Source organism: Pseudophryne corroboree, chromosome 4 (genome assembly GCF_028390025.1).
Source record: "Pseudophryne corroboree isolate aPseCor3 chromosome 4, aPseCor3.hap2, whole genome shotgun sequence".
In the NCBI taxonomy this organism is placed as follows: domain Eukaryota; kingdom Metazoa; phylum Chordata; class Amphibia; order Anura; family Myobatrachidae; genus Pseudophryne; species Pseudophryne corroboree.
Genome location: NC_086447.1, coordinates 255,215,836 through 255,230,391, shown reverse-complemented (window position 1 = coordinate 255,230,391; position 14,556 = coordinate 255,215,836). Strand labels below are relative to the sequence as shown.

Here is a 14,556-nt window from a genome sequence, read left to right as displayed (position 1 = left end):
GGGCTATGAGTTTGCACGGCTGCTAAAAGTAGCTAGCGAGCGATCAACTCTGAATGACCCCCATGGTTTTGCCCATCTGCTAACAAATTTGCTGCTGTGATCAGGTCTGAATTAGGCCCTTAGGGGATCATCCGCTCGCTAGCTACTTTAAGCAGCCGTGCAAACACATAGTCGCCGCCCACGGGGGAGTGTATTATCGCTTTGCAAGTATGTGAACGCCTTTGCAGCTGAGCGCAGCAAAAAGATTTTGTGCAGTTTCAGAGTAGCCCTATTTTTAAAGCGGAAATCATTTACAAGGCAAAACCAGGTTGGTTTAGCCTTGTAAATGGTTGCCGCTTTAAAAATATGGGCATTCTCGAACAAACACCAGAAGCTCTGGCTTCTCGCACCCTATTTCATTTACCCCACCATTTCTACATAATTAGAGCAGATCATTATTTCTCTGACGTCCTAGTGGATGCTGGGTACTCCGTAAGGACCATGGGGAATAGACGGGATCCGCAGGAGACTGGGCACTCTTTAAAGAAAGATTAGGTACTATATCTGGTGTGCACTGGCTCCTCCCTCTATGCCCCTCCTCCAGACCTCAGTTAGAATCTGTGCCCGGCCAGAGCTGGATGCACTTAGTGGGCTCTCCTGAGCTCACTAAAAAAGAAAGTATTTGTTAGGTTTTTTATTTTCAGTGAGATCTGCTGGCAACAGACTCACTGCTACGTGGGACTTAGGCGAGAGAAGCAAACCTACCTGCTTGCAGCTAGTTTGTGCTTCTAAGGCTACTGGACACCATTAGCTCCAGAGGGATCGAACACAGGGCCCGACCTCGATCGTCCGTTCCCGGAGCCGCGCCGCCGTCCCCCTTGCAGAGCCAGAAGACGGAAGATTCCAGAGAAAATCGGCGGCTGAGGACTCCGGTCTTCAATAAGGTAGCGCACAGCACTGCAGCTGTGCGCCATTGCTCCCACAGCACACCACACACTCCGGTCACTGGTGGGTGCAGGGCGCTGGGGGGGGGTGCCCTGGGCTGCAATTTGTATACCTTACTTGGCAAAATGCACATAATACAGTTCTAAACTGTATATGTGCCTAATCCCCCGCCATAAATATTATTAAAAAAGCGGGAGAAGCCCGCCGCTGAAGGGGCGGGGCTATCTTCCTCAGCACAGCCAGCGCCATTTTCTCTTCACAGCTCCGCTGGAAGGACGCTCCCCAGGCTCTCCCCTGCAGTATACACTACGGAAAGGGTAAAAAAGAGAGGGGGGGCACATAAATTTTGGCGCAGTTGTGATAATAAGCAGCTATTGGGGGGAAAATTCACTTTGTACTAGTGTAAATCCCTCTGTTATATAGCGCTCTGGTGTGTGCTGGCATACTCTCTCTCTGTCTCCCCAAAGGACTTTGTGGGGTCCTGTCCTCAGTCAGAGCATTCCCTGTGTGTGTGTGTGCGGTGTGTCGGTACGGCTGTGTCGACATGTTTGATGAGGACGCTTATGTGGAGGCGGAGCAGGTGCCGATAAGTGTGATGTCGCCCCCTGCGGGGCCGACACCAGAGTGGATGGATATGTGGAAGGTATTAACCGACAGTGTCAACTCCTTGCATAAAAGGTTCGATGACGCAGCTTTGGGACAGCCGGCATCTCAGCCCGCGCCTGCCCAGGCATCTCAGAGGCCATCAGGGGCTCAAAAACGCCCGCTACCTCAGATGGCAGACACAGATGTCGACACGGAGTCTGACTCCAGTGTCGACGAGGATGAGACAAATGTACAATCCACAAGGGCCATCCGATGCATGATTACGGCAATGAAAAATGTGTTGCACATTTCTGACATTAACCCGGTTACCACAAAAAAGGGTATTATGTTTGGGGAGAAAAAGCAGCCAGTGACTTTTCCCCCATCTGATGAGTTAAATGAATTGTGTGAAGAAGCGTGGGGTTCCCCAGATAAGAAACTAGTGATTTCTAAGCGGTTACTAATGGCGTACCCTTTCCCGCCAACGGATAGGTTACGCTGGGAGACATCCCCTAGGGTGGACAAGGCGCTCACACGCTTATCAAAAAAGGTGGCACTGCCGTCTCAGGATACGGCCGCCTTAAAGGAGCCTGCAGATAGAAAGCAGGAGGCTATCCTGAAGTCTGTGTATACACACTCGGGTACTATACTGAGACCTGCTATTGCTTCAGCATGGATGTGTAGTGCTGCAGCAGCATGGTCTGATTCCCTGTCAGATAACATTGATACCCTTGACAGGGACACTATTTTGCTAACCATAGAGCATATTAAAGACGTAGTCTTATATATGAGGGATGCACAGAGGGACATTTGCCGGCTGGCATCTAGAATTAATGCAATGTCCATTTCTGCCAGGAGAGTATTATGGACTCGGCAGTGGACAGGTGATGCTGATTCTAAAAGGCACATGGAGGTTTTGCCTTATAAGGGTGAGGAATTGTTTGGGGACGGTCTCTCGGACCTCGTATCCACAGCAACAGCTGGGAAATCGACTTTTTTACCTCAGGTTCCCTCACAGCCTAAGAAAGCACCGTATTATCAAAGGCAAGCGGGTCAGAGGTGCGTCCTTTCTGCCCAGAGGCAGGGGTAGAGGGAAAAAGCTGCACCAGACAGCCAGTTCCCAGGAACAAAAATCCTCCCCTGCTTCCACTAAGTCCACCGCATGACGCTGGGGCTCCACAGGTGGAGCCATGTGCGGTGGGGGCCCGTATCCGGAACTTCAGCGACCAGTGGGTTCGCTCACAGGTGGATCTCTGGGTTCTACAAGTGGTATCTCAGGGATACAAGCTGGAGTTCGAGACGTCTCCCCCTCGCCGTTACCTCAAATCAGCCTTGCCAGCTACTCCCAAGGAAAGGGAGGTAGTACTGGCAGCAATTCACAAGCTGTACCTCCAGCAGGTGATAATCCACGGTTCCCCTCCTTCAACAGGGACGGGGTTACTATTCCACAATGTTTGTGGTACCGAAACCAGACGGTTCGGTGAGACCCATTCTAAATTTGAAATCCTTGAACACTTATATAAGGAAGTTCAAGTTCAAAATGGAATCGCTCAGGGCGGTTATTGCAAGCCTGGAAGAGGGGGATTATATGGTATCACTGGACATCAAGGATGCTTACCTACATGTCCCCATTTACCCACCTCACCAGGAGTAACTCCGATTTGTGGTACAGGACTGCCATTACCAATTCCAGACGTTGCTGTTTGGTCTGTCCACGGCACCGAGGGTATTTACCAAGGTAATGGCCGAAATGATGATACTCCTTCGAAAGAAGGGAGTTATAATTATCCCGTACTTGGACGATCTCCTTATAAAGGCGAGGTCCATGGAGCAGTTGTTGGTCGGAGTAGCACTATCTCAGGAAGTGCTACCACAGCACGGCTGGATTCTGAATATCCCAAAGTCGCAGCTGGTTCCTACGACGCGTCTGCTGTTCTTGGGTATGATTCTGGACACAGAACAGAAGAAGGTGTTTCTCCCGGAGAAGAAGGCCAAGGAGTTGTCATCTCTGGTCAGAGACCTCCTGAAACCAAAACAGGTGTCGGTGCATCACTGCACGCGAGTTCTGGGAAAGATGGTAGCTTCTTACGATGCAATTCCCTTTGGCAGGTTCCATGCAAGGATCTTTCAGTGGGATCTGTTAGACAAGTGGTCCGGATCGCATCTTCGGATGCATCGGTTGATGACCCTGTCCCCGAGGGCCAGGGTGTCTCTGCTGTGGTGGCTGCAGAGTGCTCATCTTCTCGAGGGCCGCAGATTCGGCATTCAGGACTGGGTCCTGGTGACCACGGATGCAAGCCTCCGAGGTTGGGGGGCAGTCACTCAGGGAAGAAACTTCCAAGGACAATGGTCGAGTCAGGAGACTTCCCTACACATAAATATTCTGGGACTAAGGGCCATTTACAATGCCCTAAGCCAAGCAAAACCCCTGCCTCAAAACCAACCGGTGCTGATTCAGTCAGACAACATCACGGCGGTCGCCCATGTAAACCGACAGGGCGGCACAAGAAGCAGGATGGCAATGGCAGAAGCCACAAGGATTCTCCGATGGGCGGAGAATCACGTGATAGCACTGTCAGCAGTGTTCATTCCGGGAGTGGACAACTGGGAAGCAGACTTCCTCAGCAGGCACGACCTCCACCCGGGAGAGTGGGGACTTCATCCAGAAGTCTTCCAGCTGATTGTAAATCGTTGGGAAAGGCCACAGGTTGACATGATGGCGTCCCGCCTCAACAAAAAGCTAAAAAGATATTGCGCCAGGTCAAGGGACCCTCAGGCAATAGCTGTGGACGCTCTAGTGACACCGTGGGTGTACCAATCGGTTTATGTGTTCCCTCCTCTTCCTCTCATACCAAAGTTACTGAGGATAATAAGAAAGAGAGGAGTAAGAACTATACTCATCGTTCCAGATTGGCCAAGAAGAACTTGGTACCCGGAACTACAAGAAATGATCTCAGAGGACCCTTGGCCTCTGCCGCTCCGACAGGACCTGCTGCAGCAGGGGCCCTGTCTGTTCCAAGACTTACCGCGGCTGCGTTTGACGGCATGGCGGTTGAACGCCGGATCCTGATGGAAAAGGGCATTCCGGTTGAAGTCATTCCTACGCTGATAAAAGCTAGGAAGGATGTGACAGCAAAACATTATCACCGCATATGGCGAAAATATGTTGCTTGGTGTGAGGCTATGAAGGCCCCAACAGAGGAATTTCAGCTGGGTCGATTTCTGCACTTCCTACAGTCAGGAGTGACTATGGGCCTAAAATTGGGATCCATAAAAGTCCAGATTTCGGCCCTGTCTATTTTCTTTCAAAAAGAACTGGCTTCACTGCCTGAAGTTCAGACGTTTGTTAGAGGAGTGCTGCATATTCAGCCCCCTTTTGTGCCTCCAGTGGCACCTTGGGATCTCAACGTTGTGTTGGATTTCATAAAATCACATTGGTTTGAGCCACTTCAGACCGTGGAGTTGAAGTATCTCACGTGGAAAGTGGTCATGCTTTTGGCCTTGGCTTCGGCTAGGCGTGTGTCAGAATTGGCGGCTTTGTCATGTAAAAGCCCCTATCTGATCTTCCATATGGACAGGGCAGAATTGAGGACTCGTCCCCAATTTCTCCCTAAGGTGGTATCAGCGTTTAATTTGAACCAACCTATTGTGGTGCCTGCGGCTACTCTGGACTTGGAGGCTTCCAAGTTGCTGGACGTAGTCCGGGCCCTGAAAATCTATGTTTCCAGGACGGCTAGAGTCAGAAAAACTGACTCGCTGTTTATCCTGCATGCACCCAACAAGCTGGGTGCTCCTGCTTCTAAGCAGGCTATTGCTCGCTGGATCTGTAGCACGATTCAACTTGCACATTCTGCGGCTGGAGTGCCGCATCCTAAATCAGTAAAAGCCCATTCCACGAGGAAGGTGGGCTCTTCTTGGGCGGCTGCCCGAGGGGTCTCGGCTTTACAACTTTGCCGAGCTGCTACCTGGTCGGGATCAAACACGTTTGCAAAATTCTACAAGTTTGATACCCTGGCTGAGGAGGACCTTGAGTTTGCTCATTCGGTGCTGCAGAGTCATCCGCACTCTCCCGCCCGTTTGGGAGCTTTGGTATAATCCCCATGGTCCTTACGGAGTACCCAGCATCCACTAGGACGTCAGAGAAAATAAGAATTTACTCACCGGTAATTCTATTTCTCGTAGTCCGTAGTGGATGCTGGGAGCCCGTCCCAAGTGCGGACTTCTGCAATACTTGTATATAGGCCCTCATTCCGAGTTGTTCGCTCTGTATTTTTCATCGCATCGCAATGAAAATCCGCTTAGTACGCATGCGCAATATTCGCACTGCGACTGCGCCAAGTAATTTAACAATGAAGATAGTATTTTTACTCACGGCTTTTTCGTCGCTCCGGCGATCGTAATGTGATTGACAGGAAATGGGTGTTACTGGGCGGAAACACGGCGTTTTATGGGCGTGTGGTTGAAAACGCTACCGTTTCCGGAAAAAACGCAGGAGTGGCTGGAGAAACGGAGGAGTGTCTGGGCGAACGCTGGGTGTGTTTGTGACGTCAAACCAGGAACGACAAGCACTGAACTGATCGCACAGGCAGAGTAAGGTTGAAGTTACTCAGAAACTGCTCAGTAGTTTGTAATCGCAATATTGCGATTACATCGGTCGCAATTTTAAGAAGCTAAGATACACTCCCAGTAGGCGTAGGCTTAGCGTGTGTAACTCTGCTAAATTCGCCTTGCGACCGATCAACTCGGAATGAGGGCCATAGTTATTGCTTAACTATAGGGTTATTGTTCTGAGCCATCTGTTGAATGAGGCTCAGCTGTTGTTCATACTGTTAACTGGGTATAGTTATCACAAGTTGTACGGTGTGATTGGTGTGGCTGGTATGAGTCTTACCCTGGATTCCAAATCCTTTCCTAGTAATGTCTGCTCTTCCGGGCACAGTTTCCCTAACTGAGGTCTGGAGGAGGGGCATAGAGGGAGGAGCCAGTGCACACCAGATATAGTACCTAATATTTCTTTAAAGAGTGCCCAGTCTCCTGCGGAGCCCGTCTATTCCCCATGGTCCTTACGGAGTACCCAGCATCCACTACGGACTACGAGAAATAGAATTACCGGTGAGTAAATTCTTATTTTTACTGTTTTGTCATTGAAACTGTGTGTCATTTCATCAACAATTTGTTTCAATTGACAGCTCCTGTTGTTTGAATTTGTGGAAAAAGACAACCTGGAGAAGTTCCTTTGTGCCCACATACACTGTGTGAGTCTCCATAATGTAACAAGGTGCCTTATTCAGACCTGATCGCTGTTGTGTGATTTCGCTTGGCGAGCGATTATCGATTGACTGTGCATGTGTATGGATCCCAATGCGCACGCGCGAGGTCAATCTGCGAAAAGAATGGTGCGAAAACTTCAATCGCTAGGCGTACGCAAGTTGATTGACAGGAAGCGGCGTTTGTGGGAGGTAACTGGCCGTTTTCTGGGAGTGTCCGGAAAAACGCAGGTGTGCCAAAGCGTTTTCTGGGAGGCTATGTGACGTCAGCTCCAGACCCGATCAGCCTGTTTCTTTTGCACTGTAGGAGTAAGTCCTGGGCTATGCACAGACTGGAAAAATCATTCGATGGTGAGTGAGTTGCAAACGGATTTGCAGATGTCCGCTGTCTGGCGACGTTTTTGCACGGCGTATGCACATTCGCACACTTGCACAGAACGGGTTTTCACTTTCTATGGGCGGCGGTTATCTGAATGCAGAGGAGCGATCAGATCTGCATTCGGCCCAAATGCCACATTTTCATTGTTATTTTAATACCTATAATTGTGACGATTACACTTTACGTCATTTGTTAGTCTATGCTAAGTCCTTAGTTGTATGTGTTAGGCGTCCTCCACTTCCAGAGCCGGTTGAAGTTTGAAATATCCTTTATTTATAATACAGAGTGAGAACAGAATTTATTTTTGATGAGTGTAAGCAGTGCAGCAATATATGGATACATATATATATATATAGAGAGAGGGGCTCTAACCTCGAGCAAAAGAAAACTGTGTTTGGCGATTTCATCTACAGCCATAGCTAAGAGGTGCCTATCACTGAGCAGACAGCTATGCAGTCTTCCATAGTCAATCATTAGAGAAGAATAGGTCATACTGAAGAGCTCAGTGACCTTTAATGTGGCACTCTCATAGGATGGCACCTTATGTACAAGTTTATCACATTTCTGCCTTGCTAGAACTGCAACAGTCATCTGTAAGTGCTGGAAAACTGAGTGGTTTAGCATGTAGCACATAAAGAATGCCTGCCTTTAGTCGCAATACTCTTTACAGAGTTCTAAAGTGCTTCAGGAAGCAATAAAGCACAAAAACGGTGTATTGGGAGCATAATGAATTGGGTTTCCTTGTGTACCAAGCCGCAGACTACCATGTCAACCACAGGCTGGACTATAAATCCCACCACCTTTGTTATCTAGAGTAGTGGAGTGCCACCATCTGATGGACTAATCTGGGTTTGGCGGATGTCAGGAGGGCACTTGCTGCGCAAGTCACGATGACAGCTATAAAGTATGGTAGATGAGCAATAGTAGTCTGAGGCTGTTTATCATGGTTTGGCATGAGCCCCTTACTTCCATGGAAATCTTAATGCTACAGCATTATTATTGTTATTTCATTTTATTTATAAGGCACCACGAGTGGTCCGCAGTGCCGTATCTCTGGTAACAGTAAGACAGTACATGGTACTAAGAACATAACATTACATTACAGTAAGCAAAACCTAAACCAGCACAAATAACAATTCTCAGTACACAAAACAGCTGGGAAGCAAGGTGAGCAAGGGAGTAATCGGCGAATGGCAATCAGGGGTGACAACAGCTCTGCCGGGCCCCGTTACTGAGAGGGGTGTGAACCATGGGGAGGTGTGGCCTCTAAAGACAACCTCTGGGCACCCACAAAGTTGCCGCGCACAGCACGGGGGTGCGCCGGTGTCAGTACCGTTAGGTGGCGGCCAGCAAGCGGGCGGTCAGGCACAATCGCTCGCCTTCGTCACATCACGCAGGGAGAGAGGACTGACTGCAGCTGACTCTCTCCCCAGCACACAGTAGCGTATGCCATGTGCTGGGCTGGAGAGAGAGGCTGCTGCAACAGCAGTCAGTCCTCTCTCCATACCCGACATGCGTCTGTCAGCAACAGGGAAGGGGGAGGGCAGCGGGATGCGAGCCCCCGCTAGACCCCTCCAACGGGCTCAGGCCCGGTTAAAAAGAGTGCCCGCTTCCACCCTCTCGACGCCACTGACTGAGCGAGAGGAATTCCAGGCTAAATGGCCACTGAGTAGGTGAAAGCTGTCAATGAAGTGCTAAAGAAAAGGGTTGTGAGAACAGGAGGGAAGAGGACCCTGCTCCTAGGAGCTTACAATCTAGGCGAGAGGGGAGACAGACAGATGACATGAGGTATGAACATGTAAATGGGGCCTGAGGGCAGGAAGTAGGGAAGGTAGAGATGGCAAAGGTAGGGGGTGGGGTGAGCGACATGGTAACAAGCATGCAATGAGATTCTAGATAATAATTCCACCTTTGTAGTAACAGCTTGGCTAAGGGTCTTTCCTGTTTCAGCATGATAATGACCCCATGCACAAATGAGGTCCCGTAAAAAAATAGTATTTCACATTTAGAATAACTTGAGTGGGATGATGGGAATGTCAATGGCGAACAGATAAGAGACACTTGGCCCATCTAGTCTGCCCGTGTACATAAACACACTTAAACGCCAAGGTTAATTTTTTGTTGGATGCCAGTTATCCTACCAGTATATTTTTAGAGTGTGGGAGGAAACCAGAGTACCTAGAGGAAACCCACGCAAGTATGGGGAGAATATACAAATTCCACACAAAAGCTGTGGTGGGAATCGAACCTGTGATCTCAGTGCTGTGCGGCAGTGATGCTAACCATTACACCATCTGTACTGCCTTTTACTCTCTAAAATGATCCCCTAAAAATGTCCACTATGTAGGGCAAAACCAGCTTTGGACTTGTTGGGCACCTCAGTTGTAGAAGTGAAAGACAATCCTGCTAATGTGCATAGACTTGCAGGGCAAGGTGGTGGAGGAACTAAAGTTTGCAGAGACTGTAGAGGAGAATTTGGGGGCTCATCATATACTTTTAATTGGACCTGCTTTGAGCTTCCATGCTGCAGATCAGCAAAGAAGAGGATTCCCAGTTGCACTGAGAGCATGCTTGTACGTATATTTTGTATCTCCTCTCAGGTAGACACTGAAAAGAAGGTCCAGATTGCAGTCTATGGATTAGGGCAATGTAATTTGGGTAATCAGTCACACAATTAGGCCTGTTTCACACACTCTGGTTTTCACCGGATGGCAAAAATCCAGACAAAGGGGCTGATTCAGGCCTGATCGGTGCTGTGCGTTTTCGCACAGCAGCTATCAGGTCTGAAGTGCGCATGCGCCGGTGCCGCAGTGCATCGGCGCATGCCAGACAGCGATCGCCTCTGCCTGATTGACAGACAGAGGCGGTCGCTGGGCGGGAGGGGCGGGCCGGCGGTATTTAGCCGCCCTTTAGGGGGCACGGTCCGGGCAACGTAGCCGTGTCCGGACTGTTAAGAGGGGGAGGGCAGTGGTGGCTGCATGATGTCACACACAGCCGCTGTGACCCGGGCTGCAACGAGTGCTCTCTGTCAGCGCACAGGAGCTGTGCTGACTGGGAGCTACTCCTACAGTACAAAAGCATCGCCGCTGTGCGATGCTTTTGTACTTGTGCGGGGGGGGGGGGGATGGGGTCGGAGCCGTACTGTGTGAAAGGACCCTACACCTTGTATTACTCATTAGAATACCGGCACGGCAAAAAGCCACCCGGCTCTGTCCCGTCCGTCCACAACCGCAGCGTGTGAAATAGCCCTAAATGTGTGTACACACGGTGAGATTTTTTTCTTCCGATTTTGACTATATAGTCAAAATCGCAAGAAAAGTTGGTGCAGATCGCTAGGTGAAAGTCACCTTGCGATCACGATGCGATACCGATGCGCGGTCCCGCGAGGTTGGTATCGCAAACCTAAATAGACTGTGCATGCAAGTCAATTTTGACTATCTAGTTTAAAAGTATAGTCAAAATTGACCCTTAGCCAAAATCGCACATGGCCAGTATCGCAAGCACAGTCATCTAGTTATCTAGGCTTGCAATACCGACCTAGTCCCTATCTCATAGTGAGAATCGGGGCTAGCCCGAATGTCACCGTGTGTACACACCTTAAGGAGTGGAACCATAATGCAGAAGGGCCCAGTAGAGGCCTAAGCTTCGGAAAGTCTGGTAGAACCCCCCAAAATGATGGAGATTTTTTTCACCTCGCTGCACACCTTGTCACGCTTCTAGGTTGTGGGGTTGTCTCTTGAGGAAGGAAGGGAGGCTTGTATTTGGAAGTATGCTTGGTCTATCATGGTGTATTGATGCAAAACCAAGGTATTAAGCAGTGTGATTTGAAAATGACTGCCTGTGCAGGTAGTGGAATACTCAATACAGTACAAATCAGAGATGTCACCAAAGCATGAAGTCTCCTGAATAGTACTGTAGAAAATGTGGAGTTACAGTGCCAAATGTGGGTATAAAAGTTGAACCTTTGACAAATCAATTTCACTCTAAAAAAAAAAACATTCCTTATTATATTTAGGGTGTCAGCTAGCACCTAAATAATCAGCAAGGGTAAAATGCAGTAAAAAGTGACACAGATAAAATGGAATACGGCATCAGCGACCAGTGCTGTTAAAACTGGAATATAATGAGATAAACAATAGTAGAATAAATATATTTCTAAAAAGTGATCATATAGCCAGTATAAAAATGAACATAGGCAATTTTTTAGAGACAGTGTATAACATACATATATTTTTTTTTAAAAGAGATTTAAAAAAAAAAAAACAGATTTTTTTTTTTAACTAAAAAAAAACAAAAAACCCATATATGTAGTGTAAGTAGTTCAGCTGTGAATCAGTGCAGATTGACAGGAGCAAGATGTGAACCTCTGGAAAGTCTCTATCAGTCAGTGAGGTATTGGGCCATGTAAGTATCCGTAAATAATACCGCAGTCTTCTAGAAGGAAGAAAAGATTTTGGTTAGAATTGAAATGGATCTGCTAGGGGTTTCCCTTTTTACAGTTATACAGATGTGTGTTACAATACTGTTTGCTTCAGTTGCCCTTTTCTATTTATGAGCATAAGACCATACTGTATAAACCAATAGAAGTGGTGGTTCCTAGCAAGAAACTTGGAGCAGCAGTGCCACCTACAGGCAGCACTGATCACTGAATTGTAGGTGTAACCTATACCTTGTTATAATATTTATACCATTTGCACATCTTTCATAGTTCAAAGATGAGGGGAGTCATGGAGTGATACTATTTCTGTACAGTTTGCTCTTCTCCAGAACAATTATAAGGTGAGACTTTTTATTCAGAGATTTGTCACTGATTATACAGATAATATCTATTTCTTCTGTCAGTGGTTCCCAAACTTTCTTGAATGATGGCGCTCTAGAGTATCAGCAATTTTTTTTTTATGGCACCCCTAGGTCAGCAGTTTACTGTTTAGAAACGCAGCAAAAATGATAAATTATTACAGTAAATTGTGCTTACCTGTCATCCATTGGTTCAGCTATATGGTGATGGACAGGGTTGTGCTTCTCTCTGTTGAAATATTTTATGATTGGCAGCCCCAGGACTGGTTTTGGCATCATATTTGGTATTGGATAACCATTCCATGGCACCCCTGTAAGTGCTCTGCGGCACTTCTTTTCTAAACCACTGGCTTAAATGCAACATTTTTATAATATATATTTTGATAGTAATATAGTCAGTGCAGAGTCCCTCCGTTATTCATTTATTTATTATACAAAATGGAAGTCAGTTGATATGTGTCTGTTTCTCATTCACCATCATCCATTTATTTTGTTCTTTAACCTCACTGAGGTCCGTGGTGGACAATTTGCAATTTTTTGTGATTATCTACTAATTAGATCAGGGGTGGGGAACCTTTTTTCTACCAAGGGCCATTTGGATATTTATAAAATCCTTCGGGGGCCATACGAAAATTATCAACTTAAAAATGAGCCTGCCCCCAGTCAGTAGTTATGCCCCCAGTCACTTGTTATGCCCGATTAGATTTGCCCCCAGTCAGTTGTTATGCCCCATTAGATATGCCCACTGTCAGTTGTTTTGGCCCATTAGATATGCCCCGTCAGTTGTTATGCAACATTACATATGCCCCCTGCCCCATTAGATATGCCCCCTGTAGTTATGCCCCATTAAATATGCCCCATAGTAGTGCCGCTTACACACACACATTAAAAGAAAGAAAAAAAACACAATGCTCACCTGCCCTGCTCCTGCTTCCGGACCGCTGCCCTCCCTCTCCTCAAAACTATGGGAGAGATGTCATGACGTCTCTCCCATAGCGCCACACATGTACACTACCTGAACCAGAAGCTGGAGCTCAGGAGTGAGCTCCTGCCTCTGGCTGCAGCTGAGGCGCTGGGCGCCCGCTGGTAGTAAAATCTCAGTGGGCGCTGGGCTTGTTTAGGTGAGCCTGGCTGGGCCGGATCAAGTGGCTTTGAGGGCCTTATACGGCCCTCGGGCCTGAGGTTCCCCACCCCTGAATTAGATGAATGAGAATATTCCTCAATAAGAAATACTGCTATTTTGTTATTGGCAAACAGTGGGATTGTATTCATATAATAGGTGTGAGTGGATCTGTATTACTTGGTGTTCAATTGAAATCTTTCTCTTTATCCAGGATTCGTCAAGACTTGGACTATACAACAACCCAACTCTTGCATTTTTGTCTGGGGAATTACGCAGTCAGACAGGTGATTATGGAAAGTGGCGCACAGATTTTCCACCATGTTTTGCTTAGTTGTAAGCAGTGGGGGCTCCTACCTCAGTGGAGGTGGAGGCTGCCGCTGGCCATGCTGTCGGGTCCCTGCTCCCATGTCTCCGCCGCTGGCTGCTTCCCGGCATCTATACAATGTCATTCACAGACTCCGGGACCGTTACATGCACAGTAGCAGCGACGGTACTAGGCATTTGCAAACCCCCATCTGCAGCCCATAGAAACCGGCTAGGGCTGCCCGAAAGGCAGAGTGTGGCTTCCTACCGGAAGCCAGCTCTCTGCCTATCGCATCCCGGTCTGGCAGTCCTGGAGGGAGGAAACATCTCCCAATGGGATTGCCCTGTGTGTCTGTGACTGGCAGGTAGGACTTCAAATAGGAAGTCACTGCCAGCAGTGGCGTCATGCGGTGGGTGCAGGGTGTGCGGCCCGCACCCGGGTGTTACCCTTCAATAGGGTGACACCAAAACGAGCCGTGCACTCACATGCACCCCCATCATAGCAGGCACCCGCTAATGTCTGATCCCCTCACACACGCATGCACTACAGCTGGAGACTGAAGGGGTCCTCTCCTCGAAGGGGATCTAGAGTTGCTCGCTACCAATGCTGGGGCTCACTCCTGAGCTCCGTCTTCCGTTTTCCAGCCTCCATACTGCCAAGCGCGGTGGAGCTTCTGTTCTGACGGTGGACGGCGCTGGAGCGGCGGCCGGGCTTAGTTTTGTGCTGCGTCCTCTCCATGTTCCGCACAGGGAGAGGAGCGGAGAAGTTCAAGTGCGCCCACAGAAGAAAAGGTGAGGCGAGGTGCTGCTAGGAGAAAGGGGTAGGGAGAGGTGTTTGCGGCAGAGGCATTGGGTGACGAGCGCAGAGCACCCCCTCCTCCCTGGCCGCTGATCCATCGGTGTATCTGTCCAAGCGGAGCGCAGGCAGCCGTACCTAACACGGTGCAGAGATGCTGCTGGCTGAATAGAGGGGGAGCTCCAGTGCACAGCTCCTCAGTCATGGGCTGGCAAAGTTGGACTAATTTATGTACTTTTAATGACAGTGTCCAGCAGGTCCGTCATTATATAATATATACCTGTCCGGCTGCAGTAGTGATATATATATATTTTTTATATAATTATTTATCATCCAGTCGCAGCAGACACAGTACGGTAGTTCACGGCTGTAGCTACCTCTG

The 14,556-nt window shown here is 48.4% G+C and overlaps 1 protein-coding gene across 4 annotated transcripts in view; it reads left to right on the top strand.

The window, feature by feature from the left end:
• MINDY4B (MINDY family member 4B) overlaps nucleotides 1-14,556 on the top strand; it is a 162,797-nt gene that overhangs the window by 109,248 nt on the left and 38,993 nt on the right. For all 4 annotated transcript variants that reach the window (XM_063916052.1, XM_063916049.1, XM_063916050.1 and 1 more), the window contains 3 exons: nucleotides 6,699-6,764; nucleotides 11,864-11,934; nucleotides 13,287-13,359. In XM_063916052.1, the coding sequence (XP_063772122.1) occupies nucleotides 6,699-6,764; nucleotides 11,864-11,934; nucleotides 13,287-13,359 (210 nt within the window). The remainder of the gene's footprint in view (nucleotides 1-6,698; nucleotides 6,765-11,863; nucleotides 11,935-13,286; nucleotides 13,360-14,556) is intronic.